We start from the raw sequence: 19,756 nt of genomic DNA, 5'->3' as shown, positions 1-19,756 counted from the left end.
TATAACTGCTGTACAAAATACTTTAATTAAAAAAAGATTCTTCGGGCTCCTGGGTGGCTCAGTCGGTTAAGCATTTGACTTCGGCTCAGGTCATGATCTCACGGTTTGTAAGCTCTGCATCGGGCTCTGTGCTGACAGCCCGGAGCCTAGACCCTGCTTCCGTGTCTCCCTCTCTCTCTGCCCCTTCCCTGCTTGCGCTCTCTCTCCCTCTGAAAAATAAATAAACATTAAAAAAACATTAAAAAAAATAAAAGTAGATTCTTGCACTACCGGAGTTTGGTCTGGGTTTTGTAATAACATAGTTAAACTTTTGGGGGTTGAGACTGACTTACCAGAACCACTTTTGTAATTTCCACGTTCGTTCCATTTCTGTTTTGTGGCCAGACACGAAAAGTGTTGGAAATTTGAGTCCTTCTGTTAGAAGGCTTATCTTTATATGTTAGAACAGGAACCACTTTTTAAAGGGCTTCTCTTTCTCTGTGTTCACAAACCTCCTTGCTGTAGCACCCCAGTGATGCAGTGAACTAAGCAAGCCACATGGCCATACCTACCTCCAAGGAGGGAAGTAAACTGTAGTCCTAGGGCTCCATAAGGCAGAGAGCCAGTGAACAACCCTAATGATTCTGTGGTTCTCACTTGTGGTCATCACAGGTAACAGCTCTTCTCATTGTAGGCAAAATAACTCACCCCTCCCCAAGGGCAGGAACCCAAATTGCCCCATTCAGTCACAGCAGTGCTTGAAGTCCCTTATCGTCCCATCAGGCCCTCTTGTGCCATCTCTTGGTCTGGAGAATTCCTGAATTAAGAAGACCTGTCCCTTATGTCCCCTCCCACTCTGGTGGAACTGGGAAACACCCTGCCCAAACCACTCCCATTCAGAAAGGGGAGGAACTGGAGATACGCAACTGTCATGGAGTGGTAGCAATTCTGAAATCCCACTGAGCAGGCTTTTGGGGGGGAACCCCACCTTGGTTTGGAGGATGTTCATTAATTATGCCCAGATTCTGCTTCCCGGGAGAGGCTCCCAATCCGTTGTTCTCTTTTTTTTTTTTTCCTTTTCCATTAACTTCCTTGGCTCCCACTGAAGTGGGCCCTAGAGAATAGGCTGTCTTTGGGGGTTGAGCAGTTTTCTCTGGCAGCTTCCTGTCTATAGGGTTGTCCTAAAAATCCAGTAGTCATAGTCCTGTTTTAATCCAGACTAGTAGTAGTCATTTTGGCCACACAGCTCTCAAAAATTTTGTTGGCTTCCCAGCTTGATTCCAATCAGCTTCATGTGTCAATAGCCAGACCTACAATTTTTGCTGGAGATCTCTCAGATTTGCTACATTTCTCATCTTTTTCACCCCACATGTGCCTCCTCCCTTTAATTATTTGAGGGTACCTTTTTTCTGCCAACCTTCAGCTGAAGACTTATCCTCTTCGTCTGTTTTTCCTGAAACATTTTATCCCAAGTGAAGGAATTTACTATGTGCCACATTGATCCACATTGAGGTTTAATATCAGGTGTAGCCGTGTGTCCTCTTGATTTGATCCTGACCCAATGTTGAGTTTTAATCAGCTGTTCTTTCAGAGGCCTTCTCCGCTTCATTTTCAACTGCTTGGGGTTGGGAAGTCAGTTGCCTTTTCCAGTCTGTCAAGCCTTTGAATCTGAGTTCTCTTTTCTTACATTCCTGCTTGTAAACCAACCAGTTCTCTTCTGATCCCGTTTCTTCCTCGCACAGGTTTCTCTTGATCTTACTCAGTTGTTCTTAGCATGTCACTCTTTGTCTTTTCATCTTCTGCATTTGCTTTGCATCTAACCTCGTTTTTTCACCAGTTCCACACAAGCCGTATCTCCTTGTCCTCTGCTGAGGGTGCCACACTATCTCCAGACCTTTCTTTTGGACCCGTCACTATATCCAGTAAGCATTTTCTTTGAGGATTTCACAGGCTGTTCCTTTTCTTTTTCTGAACTGTTTTCTTTATCACATGCCTTGTCTTTTACTTCTCCAGTTTTTTTTTAATTTTTATTTTTATCCTTTTTAATTAAAAAAAATTTCTTTTTAATCTTTATTTATTTTTGAGAGAATGAGACAGAGACAGAGTGAGGGCAGGGAGGAACAGAGAGAGAGGGAGACACAGAATCCGAAGCAGGCTCCAGGCTCCGAGCTGTCAGCACAGAGCCCAACGCGGGGCTCAAACCCATGAACCGTGAGATCATGACCTGAGCCAAAGTCAGACGCTTAACCGACTGAGCCACCCAGGAGCCCCTTTCTTCTCCAGTTTTTATTCCTTTAAGATTTTTTTTAATGTTTATTTTTGAGACAGAGAGAAACAGAGCATGAGTTGGCATAGGGGCATAGTGAGAGGGAAACAGAATCTCAAGCAGTCTCCAGGCTGTAAGCTGTCAGCAAAGAGCCTGAAGCGGGGCTTGAACCCACCAACCGTGAGATCATGACCTGAGCCGAAGTCAGACGCTTAACCGACTGAGCCACCCAGGAGCCCCAGTTTTTATTTCTTTAAAAGTGAACTTGGCCAAATATGTTTTCTGTCAACAAATCGGCTCCTTTACCGTCCACCAGGTCTGCAGCTAAGGGTGTGTCGACCTCCACAAACCCCAGTACACTTCTCAGTTTCTAGAAGGCCTTTGCTCAGATAGGATCTTTATTTGCCCTCCCTGCTTGATTTTCTGGTATGGGTAGAATATTTGAAAACTAAAGTGTGGAGCACTTACTGCCAGCAGGACTTCCTTTCTTTGCTGTTACATTGCTTTGCTTATAGGGACTGTCCTCAGAATGTGATGTGTCCTCCTGCGTTCCCTTCAGCTTCTTTCCCAGTTGTTTTCTAGGAGTCGGTGTCCTCCCTGAGTGTAAAGAGGAAACACGCGCGCGCGCGCGCGCGTGTGTGTGTTGGGGGCAGCACACAGTCTTGCCAACACAAAGATCTGCATTGATGGGAACTTAAAGTTGGTTGCAGTGGATACAATCCTGAGTGTCTGAATCAAGTAACTAACTGTAGATGATGTTTGAAGTGCCTTCCTTTCTTTTTTTAGGTGGCCTCAGTTTTATGAACCTGGCATGACAAGAAGCCTGGACAAGTTTTTGTTTCGTTTACTTTTTCTTTTCCCATTCCAGTGTCTGATTTATAGTTAGTGAGATCGTTCCATATCCTAGGGTTACCTGTTGATTTTAGTTTTACGTATAATAATTTCTTGGGTTATTTCCTGCATGTTCAGAAATTGAGAGAGGTTGCATGATTCAAGGCACGTGTGGTTTGGAACTGGAAGTCTGTGCCCCTTAATTTCTCTTTTTGTCTTCTGACACCAAGAGAGGGCTTATGTTTTTAAGACTGGTAATGGAATTCCTTAAAGTAATCATTGTGATATATTTATGTTTGGCATTTTACTAAGACTCTTACAGTTTGCTCTGAATCTGACATTGCGTGGTGTTTCTGTTTCAGATAGCAGCAATGTTTCACTTCTTCAGAAAGTCTCCGGAATCTAAAAAGCCCACAGTACCAGAGACAGAAGCCGATGGATTTGTCCTTTTAGGTGAGCCTTTTACAGAAACAAAATCATAATTGGATGAGTTATTGTTCCTTTAAAAGTTTACTTTAAAATTATGTGATTGATTTTTAATTCTCACTAATACCTGAATTAATTTATGTATATGAAATCTATAAAAATAAAGCTCCCCAGTCACTTAGAATATTTTTGTCAAGTCACACTCTTCTTATATATTACTTTGGCTGCATCCTTCAAATTATATGTGTAAAAATCGTCTCTTTTTTTTCTATCTGATAAGCTGGTCAACCTTTTTAGTTGCAAAAAACCAAAAGTCTTGAAGGATCCTTGATAAAGTCAAGTTCTGTTTTATAAATAGCAGCAAACCTCGCCTCTTAAATTAGCATCTGAAATTAAATTAGGCATCCAATAAATCATTTACTGAATGAAGTATACTTTTTAAATCGAAATATGTTACATAGTGTCTCCTAAATGTTTGTTAAGATTGGTTTATTTTCTATTATAAAATTGATACCTGCAGTTATTACTATTTTGGAGGCTTTAAAAAAATTTCTTTCAAACAAATACTATGCTCTTTCCAAGGCGAATTCTGAAAAATAACATTTCCTTCGTGTGTCGTGTGTCTTTCCCCTGAGGAAGAGACTTGCAGTCTTTGTATAGTTCTTCCCAGAAGTTCTGTCCCCAGGGGTGATGAGCTAAAACCCAGTGTTCCCACGTAACTCACATCCTCTCCCACTCTGGACTTCCTCCCGCCAAATTCTGCTTTTTCCCTGAGAGGAGTTGCATGAACTCATAGGGTATTTGCTCCCTGGGATGTTTCTCAGGTATCTCTCTTTCCAGATTCTGGTTTCCTTCCTCTTAGGATCTCTATCTTAGCCCAGTCAGACCAGGGTCCCCTTCCATGGACAAATGCTTCACATGTCTTGAAAAGTGGAGGTTGGTGCCTTGGATTTAAAGGTGATCTTGAATTTTCAGCTTCGGCCCTCTCAGAGCTGGGTTCATGCCATGCCTCTTTCTCCACACTTACAAGTTTGGGTGGGTAGGTCTCTGCCTCTTCAGCCCTTCTCTTTAGGATCTGGTCTCTCACAGAAAGGACACGAGCGTTTCACCCATCTGGCCCTCTTCCATTTCTAGGCCTTAATCTCTGGAAGTCCAGATTACAGTTTTTCTTGCGGCTAAATGTTACCTGTGAATGTCCCATCTTTGACACAGTCAAGTTCTGTCAGGCCAGGATCTGCAGTGCTGGCAGATTCCCCTTCCCTTCTGGCAGTTTTTCTGAATCTGCTGCCTGTGTCCTAGGACAGGGGCAATAATTTGGGTGCTCAGCATTGTTTTCTCTCTGTCCTGTCCACATCCCCTGTGCCTGAGGCAAAATAGTGAGGCATTGTTTGACCAGGGCCAGTGGTTTTTCTGGGGAACTCTCTGATGGGTATAAACCGGGGTCCCATGCACATGACCGCTCCTCTGGCCCTTCTTATCGCATCAAGAATTTATGCCTCAGCTTCCAGGTCCGAACTGGCTCCCATCAGTCCCAACTTCTGTTCCTTGAAAGCTGCCAGTGTTGCTTCCCTCTTACCTCCTGAATTAGCCTCACTAACTAAACCTCAGGGATGCCTCTGGTCTTCTTCTTTAAGCATTTCACACAAAACTCTTCTCTCAGAAATGTGCTTCAACAAAGCCTGGTTTTCCAAACTCTGTTCTGTGTTTCTCTGTAGTCTTAACACATGTGCAGAGAGCTTTGCTGTTTTCTCTTGTATCATGTTTAGAAATCAACATTACTCTTTTTGTAATCAAATAGTCATTTAAAGGATGTGAGTGTAGTACACAGACATCTTTGTGAGCAGGTGCAACTTTTAATGCTCTTCATATATCTTCTTCACCTGTCTGGTGAAGCACCTGAAATTGCTGTGTGGCCTGCGACATTGCAGCATTTCAGAGGTAAGTTTTAACCACAGCTGAAAACCCCCTGCTGCTGGTCCTTCTAAAATCTCCACTGTCTGGTAGCTCAAAGCATATGGGTGCTTCAGTTGTAGCTAGCCCAACATGGGCCTAGTTTCCAGTGTCTTCTGCCTCAGTGGCTGAAGCTTATTTGCTGTGGACCTTTCCTCTTCTAGAAGAGACGCTGGTTTGTGAAGTAGTTTTTAGCCGAGCCTCGGAAGACACAGAAACTTTCAGATTTGCTAATTCGTGAGGGAATCTCCAGCACTTTATTACCCTCATCTGCTCTCATGTTCTAGCTGCTCCCTCTGATACACCTAAGCTCTGAGGGGGCACTTTCCCAAAAGCTGACATGCTGTGTTTGGAGGGTGCTTTCCCAGGACCATCTTGGACTGAGTTGGGTGGGTTTTGTCCCTGCACCGTACCTCACCTGTAACGTTAGTGTCCCTGGCAGTCATGGTGAGGAATCACTTCCGTCATCGTTCCAGGACAGTGATGTAATTTGAAGTCAGCTGGTGGTCACCGTCTTTCAAATGACCCAAGCCAGACGAGTCCCCTAGATGTCTGCTGCGGCTTTCTTCTCCTTCAGTGTCCATGAGTGCTGAGCCCGTCTCTAGGTGCAAAGCTCTACCCCTTCACCACCCTCCATGAAAAATCCCTGCGTGCCTACTATCTTGTGAGCTTAGTTACTCTCCTGAAGTTGTGAGGATGTCAGCCAGCATCAGCCTTGGCTCTCTCTTCCTGTGTCTTCTTTCTCTTCTCATTGATCACACCACCTCCCTTCTTTCTCAGGAACACCTCAGAGACACTGCAGTGAAGGGCAGATGAGATCCTGACTCGAGCCAGACTTGTTGGCTCTGTATCCTGGCTCTACAGTTTGCCAGAGTCTCCATTACAGGGGAGGCAGAAATTCTCCTCTCTCCTCTCAGGGTCTGCGCCTGAGCCTGAGACGTAAATACACAAAGGGCAGATGAACAGGAGAGAAGCATACAGGCTTTTATGTGTACACAGGAGCCCCCCCCCCCCCCCAAGAAAATGAAGACCTAAAGAAATGGCAAAACCCATGTGCTCATGTACCAGGTTGAACAAAGAGGCCACTGTGGAAAAGTAGATTGTGTGGGGAGACTCAAGGAAGATAAGAGTTATTTTAACAGGGTCTGTTTGTACAGAGTTCTCTTGGCCTTGACTCTCCACCTCTGGTGATAAGAATGCTTCTTTCCTCCTGGCATCTTCTAGAGGGGGGCTTTATCTCCTGCTTTCGGGAAGGAAAGGAGAGGTCAGAGCGCCCTCCTTGCACCTGCTATTTTTCAAGTGCCTTTAGCTTAAAATAATCCTTATGCTGAAGCACCATATTTTGGGGTGGTATATTTGCCACCCTCCGCTGTTTGGGGCAAGTTATATAACTTCTGGAGGTGAGAGGGTGTTGAGAAAATGAGCGTGATACCGGTATGAACCCCATAGGGTTATTGAGAGGATTAATGGGTTAATATGTATAAAATACTTAGAACAAGTCTCTGGATGAAATGATAGTATTATATCCACATACAGGTGAGGACTGAACTTTTCTGGGTTCTTCCAGCTAACGTAGAGCAGATCTGGGATTAGTCCAGGCAACCTTACTTTAGAACCTAATCCTCTTAACCACCAAGCTATCCATTTTTTTTTTTATGTCATATTATCATTTTAAATTTTAAGACATTAATGACGTTTTAAGCTCTTTAAAAATTTTTTTACATTGTATTCCTTCGTGTTTCAAAGAGAAAGTGTTCTGTTTCTTTGTTTTTGCTTTTTTTTTAATGTTTGTTTATTTTTGAGAGAGAGAGATGGTGTGTGTGTGGGAGGAGCAGAGATAGAGAGGGAGACACGGAATCTGAAGCAGACTCCAGGCTCCCAGCTGTGAGCCCAGAGCCTGACGTGGTGCTCGAAATTACGAACTACGAGATCACGACCCGAGTCAAAGTCGAATGCTTAACTGACTGAGCTAACCCGGTGCCCCATCTTTGTTTTTGCTTTTTAAGTAAAAGAGGGTTGGTATATCATAAAATTTGGCTAATTTTGCTACCCCAAACTTTTCACTTTAAACTATTTAAAATATTGCATAAAACTGTAGTCTCTTTAATGAGGTTGAGGTTGGAGGATGGTATACATTATGCAGTTAATAAAAAAATACATCAGCAGTTAGGGACCTAGTTGATTTGACTGGTAAAGGTTAGGACAGATTATTAGGAATACAGTAGGTTGTCTTTGCTAAAATTTTTTTTTTATTTATTATTTTTGAGAGAGAGAGAAAGCACATAAGTAGGGAAGGGGCAGAGGGAGAGAAGGGGATAGAGGGTCTGAAGCAGGCTCCATGCTGACAGCAGAGTGCGTGATGTGGGGCTTGAACTTACAGACTGTGAGATCATGACCTGGGCCAAAGCTGGACTCTTAACCGACTGAGCCACTCAGGTGCCCCTAGTAGGTTGTCTTTAAAAACAGAGTGGTGAGGGGCATCTGGGTGGTTCAGTTGGTTGAGCATCCGACTTCGGCTCGGGTCATGATCTCACAGTTTGTGGGTTCGAGCTCCACGTTGGGCTCTGTGCTGACAGCTCAGAGCTTGGAGCCTACTTCAGATTCTGTGTCTCCTTGTCTCTCTGTCTCTCCCCTGCTCATGCTGTCTCTATCTCTCAAGAATAAATAAACATTAAAAAACAAAACAAAACAAAAAACAGAGTGGTGAGGGGCACCTAGGTGGCTCAGTTGGGTAAGTGGGTTAAGTATCCAACTCTTGATTGGCTCAGGTCATGATCTCACAGTCACGACATTGGGTCCCCTTACCAGGCTCTGTGCTGGGCACAGGGCCTGCTTAAGATTCTTTCTCTCCCTCTTCCTTTGCCCCTACCTCATGCACTGGCGCTCTCTCAAAAAAAAAAAAAAAAAAAAAAAAAAGGAGTGGCAACCTCTTTTTTTTTTAAGCCGATTTGTTCCACTAAGTTGCGCTTTTTTATCATGCGATTATACACTGACAAATGTAATACCTACTTTAGTTTCAGTGCATACTGTGTGAAATATTTTGGAAAACGTCAAATAGGTCAAATGGTAGATATGAAATGCTGTTATTAACATGTTTCAGATTTGGCACACACATATTTTGGTTATTTCTTGGTCCTCATGTGCAGTAGACACATTGCAGGAAAATAAATATATACGATGGGTTTTGTTGTATTTGGGAAGTGATAAGACTAAGTGAAGACTGAGAAACAGTTATATTTATGGCAACAACTTACCAATATGGAGTCTACAGAATTTTTTAGATTATCATTGTATGTAGTCTTTATACATTTTTCTAAAACGGTCAGAGTAAATTATGTTGTTAGAGGTGTAAATTATCTCTCTTTTCCCACTTGAGAGGACCTTTTACCCTGGGAAGGCCTTCCTGCTTAACACAAATAGGTTTCAGGTGACAATTACTAGATGGCATTGCTGAAGTCAATACCCCATGACTTGAAATTTTGGGTCCAAGCAGAGCCTAGGCACTTTGTTGATAATAGGAATATCTGGGTTGTTCGTATACAATTAGCTCACTTTTGGACAGAAAGAAAGCTTTCTCCCTGTTAAGGTTTCCAAAGCGTTTAGCCTTTGTAAAATGTCGAGTGTGCTGAATAAGAAAAAGGGGAGAAAAAAGCCTCGTAGAAAAACATCCTTTCCCTTGTAACCAGTTCCTATTCACATAAGAAGGTAATAGCTATTCGTTCATTCAGTAATGAAGTTGAAGTAATCCTCCAGGGTACTCATTTTACACAAAAACAAATTGCAGTTTTCATTTGCATCACTGGGTGGCGATTTTTCTTAGTTTATACTACTGTTTAAAACCCTAGCAAGCGTGGTACTATTTGTAATTACCAGGGTTTTCTTGTGTTATGACATGTTTAATTGTAATTTTAAGGCATTATCTTTAAGTTGATTACAAATTTACTACTGTAGTGTGCAACCTCATAGTTATTTTAAATTAAGGAAAAGGGTATCTGTTGCCTAGATGTTGGCATATAATTCCTTCTGAAACTAAGACAAAGGCATGAATTGGCTTATTATGTTATAGCAAAAAGAAGGAAAAAGAACAGCAATTTAAAAAAAAACCCACGGAATCGGAAATGAAAAGGAATAATTTAGATTATTGTTGTTATGTTCACTAACATTGTTGACCAGTATTGTGTAGAACTTTGGAGCAGGCAGAATGAAACGGGGCAAATACTACCATGGAGATTGAAGAAATTGGGTTATAGTACAACTGACATTCAGCATATGCAGGTGCTTCTGAAAGTAGGGCATAAGGACCTGTGGTCTCCTTTAAACTAATTATTTTGTAAAACTGAATTGAGGATCAGAGTTTAGTAATTTAGCAGCTTGGATTTCATCCTTTCAATATTGATATTGCAATGTGTAACTGAGTCTCACCTAGTGTTTTCCAGTTGAAATGATAAATCAGAATTTGAAACATGTGGGTTATTTTTAAGATTGACCCCTACTGAATTCCTCATTCTCAGAATCATTCAAACCATGCATACATGCTAAAGCTAAACTATTCCGTTTTTATATGGAATGTTTAGATGATCTCTTTGCCTCAGTGTTCCTTCCTTTATTCAAAAGTGGAAATATAGCTGTGTACGATAAAAATTTACATTCCAAGGAATGAGGGACAGTAAGTCACTTTGCTTTGTCTAGGCCTGAAGGCTTTAATTAAAACAACAAAGACAAAAACTAAACAGAGTTTTAGAGTGTGCTTCCTATTTTTATTCTCTGTTCTTCAAACAGAAGTATACCAAATCTTAAAAAAAAAAGTGTTCATGGATTAAAAAAGCAACTGATCATATTAATACCTCTTTACCCATGTATCATGATATCCAGAAAAACTCAGATTACACACAACTCTGTGTGTCTAGTGGTAGAATTGACAGAATTGTCACATTCCCTGGTTCCTAATTCTGGTTCATCTGTTCATCTGGTGGCACTTGAGAGCTGAAAGTGTTCAGGCAAGGCTATCCTGTGTGGGGTGTACTGCCCCGCCTTGTCTCCTTGACTGCGCAGATTAGAAGGAACTTTTTAGGGCAAAGGAGAGGAGTTGACCATACTGAGAAGCAGAACTGAGCCCTCTGTTTCATTACAATTAATTGAGAGAAAGTCATTCACATACTCGGGCTCAGCAATGTCAATTGGATGACCTGTCTCTCTAACTCCATGCTGACCCTCCTGTGCATCAGGGGGCACTTTGAAAATATACTGGTGCTGGGGCCTCCAGAATCCCTGCATTCTGGTTAGATAGGCCTGAGGTTTGGCCCAGACATGAGGTTTTGTTTTTTTTTTTTTAGAGTTTCCCAGACAGTTCCAGCATACACGCAGGGCTGAGAACCACTGCAGTTCACTCTCTGTAATTTAGTAATTGTATGCCATGAAACACTTTGAAAAAGACCTCATAAAAATATAGAGTTACAGCTTCTCTTCCACCGTACTTGAGCCATAAACAAACAAACAAAAAGCAAATAAAACCACAAAGTCTGGGTTAAACACACTTCCTTTCAAACATCAAATAGATAAAGAAACAGAAAGCTTTGAGTTTCTTGAAGCAATATATCTGGAACCTTAATTTTTTTTTTTAATCAGTGAAACAATTGGGAAGCGTTTTATTAACTTAATTATACAAATGTCAATTCCAGGTGGCCTCTAACTCTTTTTGTCTTCAGCCATAAGGTACATCTGTTTGACAGATTAACACCTATACACTCACCAGAGCAACTCCAAGGTACTTTTTCTTTGAACTAAACACTTCAGGTAGTCATATTTTTAGTATAGCTATTCGGGGCTCATTGCCTGCTTTATTACTATGGTGCTGTTTCCTGGAGGGCACTTAGTACGATACCAGTAGGGAGAAAATGTAAGTGTGCACACCATATTCCGTAAATCAGTTTCCTCTCGTGTTTCCTTCCAGGCTTTCCTAGTGCTATATCTTCCACATTTGAGACTAACTGAAAAATTGTGATGAGTACTTTTATATTTTAACTTAAAAGTTTATTTTTATTTCATCCTGCTAAGGACATAAAGTACAAGGATGAGAATCGAAGTAGAATGTACAGTGTGAACATTGCACTTCATACTGGTAATAATTCAGATGGGGTTGGAAGACCTAAATATTGTCTTTCTGGCAATCTTAATAATAAGACAGTATTCTTTTGTGTTTTAGCGGTTATCGTACTCGGCGTCAGTTTTTTCCCTTTGAATGTGACCAAAGCCTATTATGAAGGAGAGGGTTCTTACTTAGGATTACACATTAATCTTCATAAATGTGAATTTCTGAAAAATGTATCTTCTTCCTTTATTATATCATGACAGAATTATGGTGTTATCTCAGAATAGCGTTATCAAATAAACTAAGCCACAAGTGAAACCTCTTAAATTTGTGTGATGGAGTCTTATTGTAGTGATCACTAAGTCAACATGCTTGAGGACTTTGTCTGTCGCAGGTGCTCTGCTCTTTGTTAAAAATGCTACAGATTCCTGGGCCTGACCCATACTTAGTGAAACACAATCTTTGGAGCCATAGCCCAAGAATCCGCATTTAAAAAAGCAATGCACGTGGCATTTCTATGACAAAAGAGACAAGAATATACAATGGGGGAAAAGACAAATGATGCTGGGAAAACTGGACAGCTACATGCAAAAGAATGAAACTGAACCACTTTCTGATACCATACACAGAAATGAACTCAAAATAAATCAAAGACCTAAATGTGATACCTGAAACTATAAAACTTCTGGAAGAGAACATAGGAAGTAATTTCTCTGACATCGGCTGTAGAAACATCTTTCTAGATGTCTCCTGAGGCAAGGGAAACAAAAGCGAAAATAAACTGTTAGGACTACACCAAAATAAAACGGCAAACTAATGAATGGGAGAAAATGTTTCCAAATGAGATATCTGGTAAGGGGTTAATATTCAAAACATATAAAGAACTTACCAAAAAAACCCAAATAATCCAATTAAAAAATGGACAGAGGACTTAAATAGACATTTTTTCCAAAGAAGACATACACATGGCCAACAGACACATAAAAAGATGCTCCTAAAAATAAGGGGTCAGAATGGCTAAAATAAAAAAGACAAGAAATAACAAGTGTTGGCAAGGATGTGGAGGAAAAGGAACCCTTATGCACCGGTGGTGGGAATGCAAACTGGTGCAGCCACTGTGGAAAACAATATGGAGGTTTTCCACAAAAAATCAAAAATAGAATTACCATTTGATTCAATAATTCCACCACTGGGTATTTATCCAGAGAGTACGAGAGCACTAATTCGAAGGGATATATATTCCCCTATGGTTACTGCAGCATTATTTACAATATGCAAATTATGGATGCAGCCCAAGTATCCATTGATAAAAAAGGGAATGTGTATGCACACACACAATGGAATATTATTCAGCTGTAAAAACGAATCTTGCCATTTGCAACATGTGGATGGATGTAGAGAGTGTAATGCTAAGTGAAATAAGTCAGAGAAAGACAACTAACACTATATGATCTCATTCATGTGGAATTTCAGAAACAAAGCAAATTGGGGTACCTGAGTGGCACAGTTGGTTAGAGCATCTGACTCTAGGTCATGATCTCACAGTTTGTGGGATTGAGCCGCCTGATGAACCCCATGGTGACAGCATGGCACCTGCTTGGGATTCTCTCCCTCTCTCTCTGCTTCTTCTCCACTTGCACTGTCTCTTAAAATAAATAAACTTGAAAGAAAGAAAGAAAGAAAGAAAGAAAGAAAGAAAGAAAGAAAGAAAGAAAGAAAGAAAACTCCGACTCTTAATTGTAGAGGACAAAGTGATGATTGCCAGAGGGAAGGTGGGTGGGGAGATGGCTGAAGTACAGAAAGCGGATTAAGAGTACACTTGATGACCTGAGTAATATATGGAATTTTTTGAATCAGTATATTGTATACTTGAAACTAATACAGTACTGTATGTCAACTATACTGGAATTTTAAAAAATTTCTGCTACACTGTGGTCATCAGTTAGGTTATAAACTGATCAATATCTTACAATCGTTATTTTCATTAGAAAGTCATACTTTTATGATTAATTTTACATGTATTTTATATATACATACAAACACGTACATACATTAATTGTATTTTTAATGAGAAGTATTAAGTATACTAAAGCCTTATGTTATAGTGTTAGTGACTTAAAGGAGTCATTGTTCTGAAAATTTTCAGTATTCTAAGTCACATAACTGAGTTCTCAACTTATGGAATGATTTATTTTTATTTCTGGCATCTATTATTTCCTGATGTACAAGGCGAAAATAAGCTTGGCAGCACCAGAGGAAAACTGTAACCCTTAAAATAGTTTGTTGATGGATTGGTTGAAAGAGTTGATAACTATGATAACCAGCCATTGTCTGTTGGTCTCCCTATGTTAGGGGTTCTTAGCCATGATGACTTTAGGGGGCTGAGCAGAGTGGTCTGTAAACCTCCTGAACTTATAGGCAAAATTTTGTATTTACATTTTTCTGAGAAGGGTCTTTGCATTTCGTCAGAATCTCAAAGGTCTGTGACCCTTCAAAGGTTAAAGAATCTCTTTTGTAGATGTTGCTATGTATACCCATGTTTACAAGCCCCTTGGGTTGTGTGATCTTAGGGTATTTTTATTTTTATTTTCTTTCTTTAATGTTTATTTATTTTTGAGAGAGAGAGAGACACAGAGTGCAAGCAGGGGAGGGGCAGAGAGAGAAGGAGACACAGAATCCAAAGCAGGCTCCAGGCCCTGAGTTGTCAGCACAGAGCCCGATGCAGGTCTCGAACCCACAAACCAGGAGATCAACCTGAACCGAGGTCTGACTCTTAACTGACTGAGACTTAGCCCAGACTCCCCAGGTTATTTTTATTTTAATGTCAGAAGTAGCATAGTCATTGTCAGAGATGCATCATATCTCATTGGCCACTTTTACTAGTTTGGCTTCAGAAAATAGAATGACTTTTGAGCTAAAAGAAAATCAGGGAATAATTACTGTAATGTAAGATACATAATGGGATATCTGTAAGGAAGTTACAACCTAAGTGGCAAGACGTACAAAAATAAAAATTAAATAACATTACACACAATAATGTCGGACACCAGGTGTTTGGTAGAATGACTTGTACCATATGCATAGTCCCATACAGTTCATTAGTTTGTTGGTGTTTCTCTGTCTTGTCAGTCTGGTGTGAATAAATGTGTATACTTTTCCACTGATGCATTTGGGACATGATACTGCAATTAGTTTTTTCATTCAAAAAACTAAAAGCAGGGCAATGATAATAGAGATGAACAGATCCTAAGTTGTGACTGGAGAACTGTTTCACTAGTTGTAGTAAACATCTGATTAGTAATTAGTAACGATAGTTTATTCTTGGTTTGCTTTTGCATGGAGCTCTCACTGTTCTAACTAGGATGTTTTCTGCTCCCAGGCCTGCAGGCCTGTATTTCCTTATGCAGAATGCCCAGCCTGTTTCACTTTGTATCCTGTTCAGTCTCCAGATCTCAGATGAAATTCTGTCTCGAGGTCTCTACTGTTTCTGGATAGCTTGTCCTTCATCTCATAGTACACCTTTTCTCATCATTTATTTGCTCCTTAATCACATAGTATCTTTTAGTACCTCCTATATCATTGTTTTGTAATGTTATTTAAACTTGCACTTTTCTGAATTTTACCACTTGTATTATAACCTCCTTACAGACATCTTGTCTGCCGTGTATCTTCCCTAATAGCACAGTGACTTCTATAAAATTTATCTGCAATCTACATATTGTCAACAGGTTTTGGAATGACTTCTAGATCATTTAGTATTTGGTTAGAAAACTTGGCAATGTCTTCTATTAAGGTGTTTTTCCAGTGAAAATGCATCTTTGTTGAACTTATGTCACCTGTCACCTGGACTTAAATTATACTAATTTTAGTTATTAATGCAAACTGAATAAGCATTCAGAACAGGTTTGCCTATTCCAAATTTGTTCCCTTTTCTTCCACACTTCTGAGTATTCACTTCCTCTTCGTGGCCCTGTGTTTCAGGAGAGAATGGCTTCATTCTTAGCCCTGGGAGGTCAGTTCTAATGTGTGTAAGCGAGTAAGGGTGGCCCGATCCACCTTGCCAGCAGTTAGTTTCAGAATGGAGACCTATGACATTTCTGCCTGATTGGATGCGAAGGAAAGCTGGCTGAGGGGCTCACAGGCAGTTACTGGAGAGATCTCCAGGCTCTTCCCCTGGCAGCGGTTTCATCTGGATGAAATGTCTGATGAGGTTGCATACATGGGTGCCACCTGTGCTGAGGGAAGGTAGCTCGGGACAGAGATAACATGTTGAAGATGGCAGAATAAAATGAGGAAGCAATTTGGTCCATGATGACATTTTTGAACTGATACATTTACTAGCCTGGGATCTGTCAACCTCTAGACTTCTTCCTAGGTGAGATAGTAGATTCCCTCATTAAAGTTTAAGCCACTTTTAGATACACTTCTGTTATGTGCAGCTGAAAATGGCTGGACTGATGTTTGACAGGTATGTTTGTAATGTCCAGACTTCATAGAGTTTATATATATATAATTTATATTTCTTCATTTGATGTGTATAAAGGAAAAGTTTGCAAAACTCAATTTAACAAAACAGTGTATGGGAATAGCCTTGAATTACATTGCAAATGAAATGGATAGGTTGTCAGGGTCACATGTAAACATTTTGAAAGATGTCCCTAATGGCATCAGAAAGGCTGTGTGCATCCTGGATGTTGCTGGTGCCTAGGGAGGGCTCTGTTGGTGCTACAAAGCAACAATCATATTGGTGAACAATCATATTAACCATTTGGTGATCAGGAAGCAAGTTTAACATACTAACATAATAGTTTGCTACTTATGTGTAGGCAATTTACCATATCTTAGTTATATTTGAAGAAATTGGTTGGTAGGTTTATTTTTATTTCTTTTAATAAGATTATCATTTTTTTCCAAGTTTTATTTATTTAAGTAATCTCTACACCCAGTGTGGGGCTTGAACCTGTGACTCCCAGATCAAGAGTTGCATGCTCTTCTGATTGAACCAGCCAGGTGTCCCTGGTTTGGAAGTTCAGATTGATGTGCAATACATTATAATTTTTCCCACCCAGAGTAATAGGAAATGGGATCCCTGATGCATTTTCTTACAAATCCAATTCTCAGGAATGGATTACTGATATTAAGCAGGAGATACCTGTGCGAATCTGGACCAAGAATTTTACAAAGTCAGCAATCCTGCTAATGATATGTTCTTACACTTAATACAGTCTTAAAGCAGCTCACCTATGTGACTCACATATCTTCATGTGTTATATATTTAGAAACATACCATTTCCAAAAATGCTGAAGGCGATAAATGAAATTGTCATCCTTTTTTTAAATGTGGAAATTTGGGGGAAAAATTGAAATGTATATGTTTCTTTTTATCATCCCAAATTTATAGTTTTAAAGTCACTATTTAAAGTTTAAAACCAATTATATGTTATATTTATACTTGAACTGCATGTCAATCATGCTCAGTGTGTCAAATTTTTAAAAAGAGTTTTTAAAGTTAATCTTATTTTTAAACATTTGCATTTTTTAATTATAAATCCAGCTACAATTTATTACATTCTGCTGTTGAAGGGTGGGAATGATGCCATATAAAATTACTAGCTGTTGAAGGAGATTTTAGGGATAATTCTAAACAGCCTTATATGTAAATATTTCCTGATTGAGAGTTATATATTCAAAGTACTTTATGTAAATTCTTTTGTTTGCTAAGGAGAGAAAGGAAGGTAAATATAGTATAGAAGCTATTTCAGATAAAATACCAAATTACTGTATGAACCAATTAGAGTAAAAGGATTCCCTTCCTGGTAAGACAGAAATGCCTTTCCAGCCTGTGGGCATCTTTGTATTGCCAAAGGTGGTTTAAATTTACCACCACAAAAATTCAATTGTGATTTCTACCTGTTACTAAAATATGCTAATGAATCTAAGTATATTTTAATATTCTCAGTTCAGATAGACTTAAATGTTTTCTATTCCCTGAAAGAATGCATTTTCTTTCAGCTTCTTTAGGTCTCCAAGTTTACAGGACCTTGAAGCGCATAGGGCTCAGTATGGTACAAACCCATATTTCTCAAGTTGTGTTCTGTGTGCACCTTCCTGGAACAGGGCAGGGATGTTACACAGACAAAATTGAATAATGGTGGTCTTTTTACAGTTTGTAGGAAAAAATAACCTGATGGAATTTAAAGTTTTCATTCTGAAAATTTCCTTAACTTCTAGAGAAAACCAGCATTAATTTTACAAGCAGGTATTAGGCCATTAACATGTATGAATAGGAGCAAATGGTAATTAGAGGAATAACTTGCAAACAGACAATTATATTTACTTCTGTGATTGCCTTGCTGTTTGAACATTTGTTAGTCATAGTCATGGTTTTATGTTTTATTTGATAACCTATAAAATAAAATAAATTGAATATTAATAGCAATTTAAACTTAGAATAAACATAAAATTTTGTCTGAAACTGTAGTTTGTGTGATAGAATTTTAAGTATCAGTATTTCATAATGTTGTGCAAAGAGCATTTTTTAAACATATGTATTTATTTTAGAGTGAGAGTGTGAGTGGGGGAGAGGCAGAAAGAGAGAGAGAAAGAGAGAGAAAATCCCCAGCAGTCTCCATGCTGAGTCCCAACTTGGAGCTTGAACCATATGAGCCCAAATCAAGTCACTTAACTGACTGAGCCACCCAGGCGCCCCCGCAAAGAGCATTTTGACTTTCAGAGGCTTCATGACATTCACTGTGAGAAGAGATTACATTTCAAAGCTTATTTATTTTTGAGACAGAGAGAGACAGGGTGAGCCGGGGAGGGGCAGAGAGAGAGGGAGACACAGAATCCAAAGCAGGCTCCAGGCTCTGAGCTGTCAGCACAGAGCCTGACGCGGGTCTTGAACTCGTGAACTGAGATGTTATGACCTGAGCCGAAGTCTGATGCTTAACTGACTGAACCACCCAGGCACCCCGAGATTACATTTCAAAGAAAATGGCAGTTTTTATCTTACACAGTTCAAATCACTTTACTGGGACACAGATTACTCATCTAGTAAATGAGAGAGGAAATTAGATTTTTATCTCCAAAGTTTTGGTTTGTTTTTAATAGCTTAACATTTCAGTAATACTTTTTTTGATTTATGTATTTAAAGAGATTCACAAATCCCTCAATTTATTCTTATCTTTGTTGGAATAAATCGATGGTAGTAAAGCATGTTCTGATACATTGAGCTCTTCTTCAAGAGGGCAAGAAATCAGTGTACCAACTGTGAAACAAAAGTCAGTATGAAGGTTTTTTAAAAATTTTATCTAGCTAGTAGACCCCGTGTATCCCTGACAAATCTTTTATTAAATATTTAGGGAAACATTTTATAACCATGCTAAAACCTAAGGGTGACAGGTAGCTTAATGGCAGAGTCTGGGCTACAGTCAGACTAGGAAGGAACCAACTAATCTGCACATGGTACAGTGTGTTGAGCCTTACATCTCAAACACCTAGGATGTCACAGTTACCCCTCTCTACCACTGGGGTTCCATCCAGAGAAGGAAGCAGAGTACTCTGTTCCCTGTTCTTGTACTTCAGGCACACACATCACCATCTTTCTTCATTCTGGAAAACAGGTGGTCTGCAGATAGAGGAGGGACTGATGGTAATGGAGGCAAATGGGGAGGCAGAGTTCCCATCAGCGAAACAACATAGGCAGCCACAGCGATAACTTTGGTGTTGGTAGCAGTGATGCTGGAAATTGAAAATGTTTAAAAAAATTTAATTATTTAGGGGAGAGTGCAAGTGGGGGAGGGGCAGTGACGGGGGAGGTAGAAGATCTGAAGAAGGCTTTGCGCTGACAGTCTGACAGCAGTGAACACGACGTGGGGCTCAAACTCAACGAACCACGAGATCCTGACCTGAGCCGAAGTCGGGCATTCAACGGACTGAACCACCCAGGCACCCCAGAAATTGAAATTTTTTAAATGTACTCCTGAGGTGGTAGCAACAGGAGCAAAAAGACTTCCCAAGAGAGAAGAGTTACTCTGGGTGAAAGTGTAAGAGAAACCAGCAAATGAATTGAGTGCTGTGTGTACCAGCCTGCCTCCAGCTGGTGGGAATTTATATTTACATACTCCTCCTGGGAGAAAAATTGACAGTTTGTATCAGAAGCTTTAAAGAAGTAGACCTTCTGCCTTAGAAATTCCACTTTTGGTAGTTTGTCATGA

At 39.9% G+C, this 19,756-nt stretch overlaps 1 protein-coding gene across 1 annotated transcript in view; it reads left to right on the top strand.

Annotated features, from left to right (window-relative positions):
- The window catches only part of UMAD1 (UBAP1-MVB12-associated (UMA) domain containing 1), a 220,392-nt gene that overhangs the window by 18,494 nt on the left and 182,142 nt on the right, over positions 1–19,756 (top strand). Inside the window, exon 2 of the mRNA XM_015066561.3 lies at positions 3,439–3,529. Within this exon, the coding sequence (XP_014922047.1) occupies positions 3,448–3,529 (82 nt within the window). The 5' untranslated portion in view covers positions 3,439–3,447. The remainder of the gene's footprint in view (positions 1–3,438; positions 3,530–19,756) is intronic.

This window comes from Acinonyx jubatus, chromosome A2 (assembly GCF_027475565.1).
Source record: "Acinonyx jubatus isolate Ajub_Pintada_27869175 chromosome A2, VMU_Ajub_asm_v1.0, whole genome shotgun sequence".
Classification (NCBI taxonomy): Eukaryota; Metazoa; Chordata; class Mammalia; order Carnivora; family Felidae; genus Acinonyx; species Acinonyx jubatus.
The sequence above is the reverse complement of the archived record's forward strand: the minus strand, read 5'-3'. Positions and strand labels throughout refer to the sequence as shown.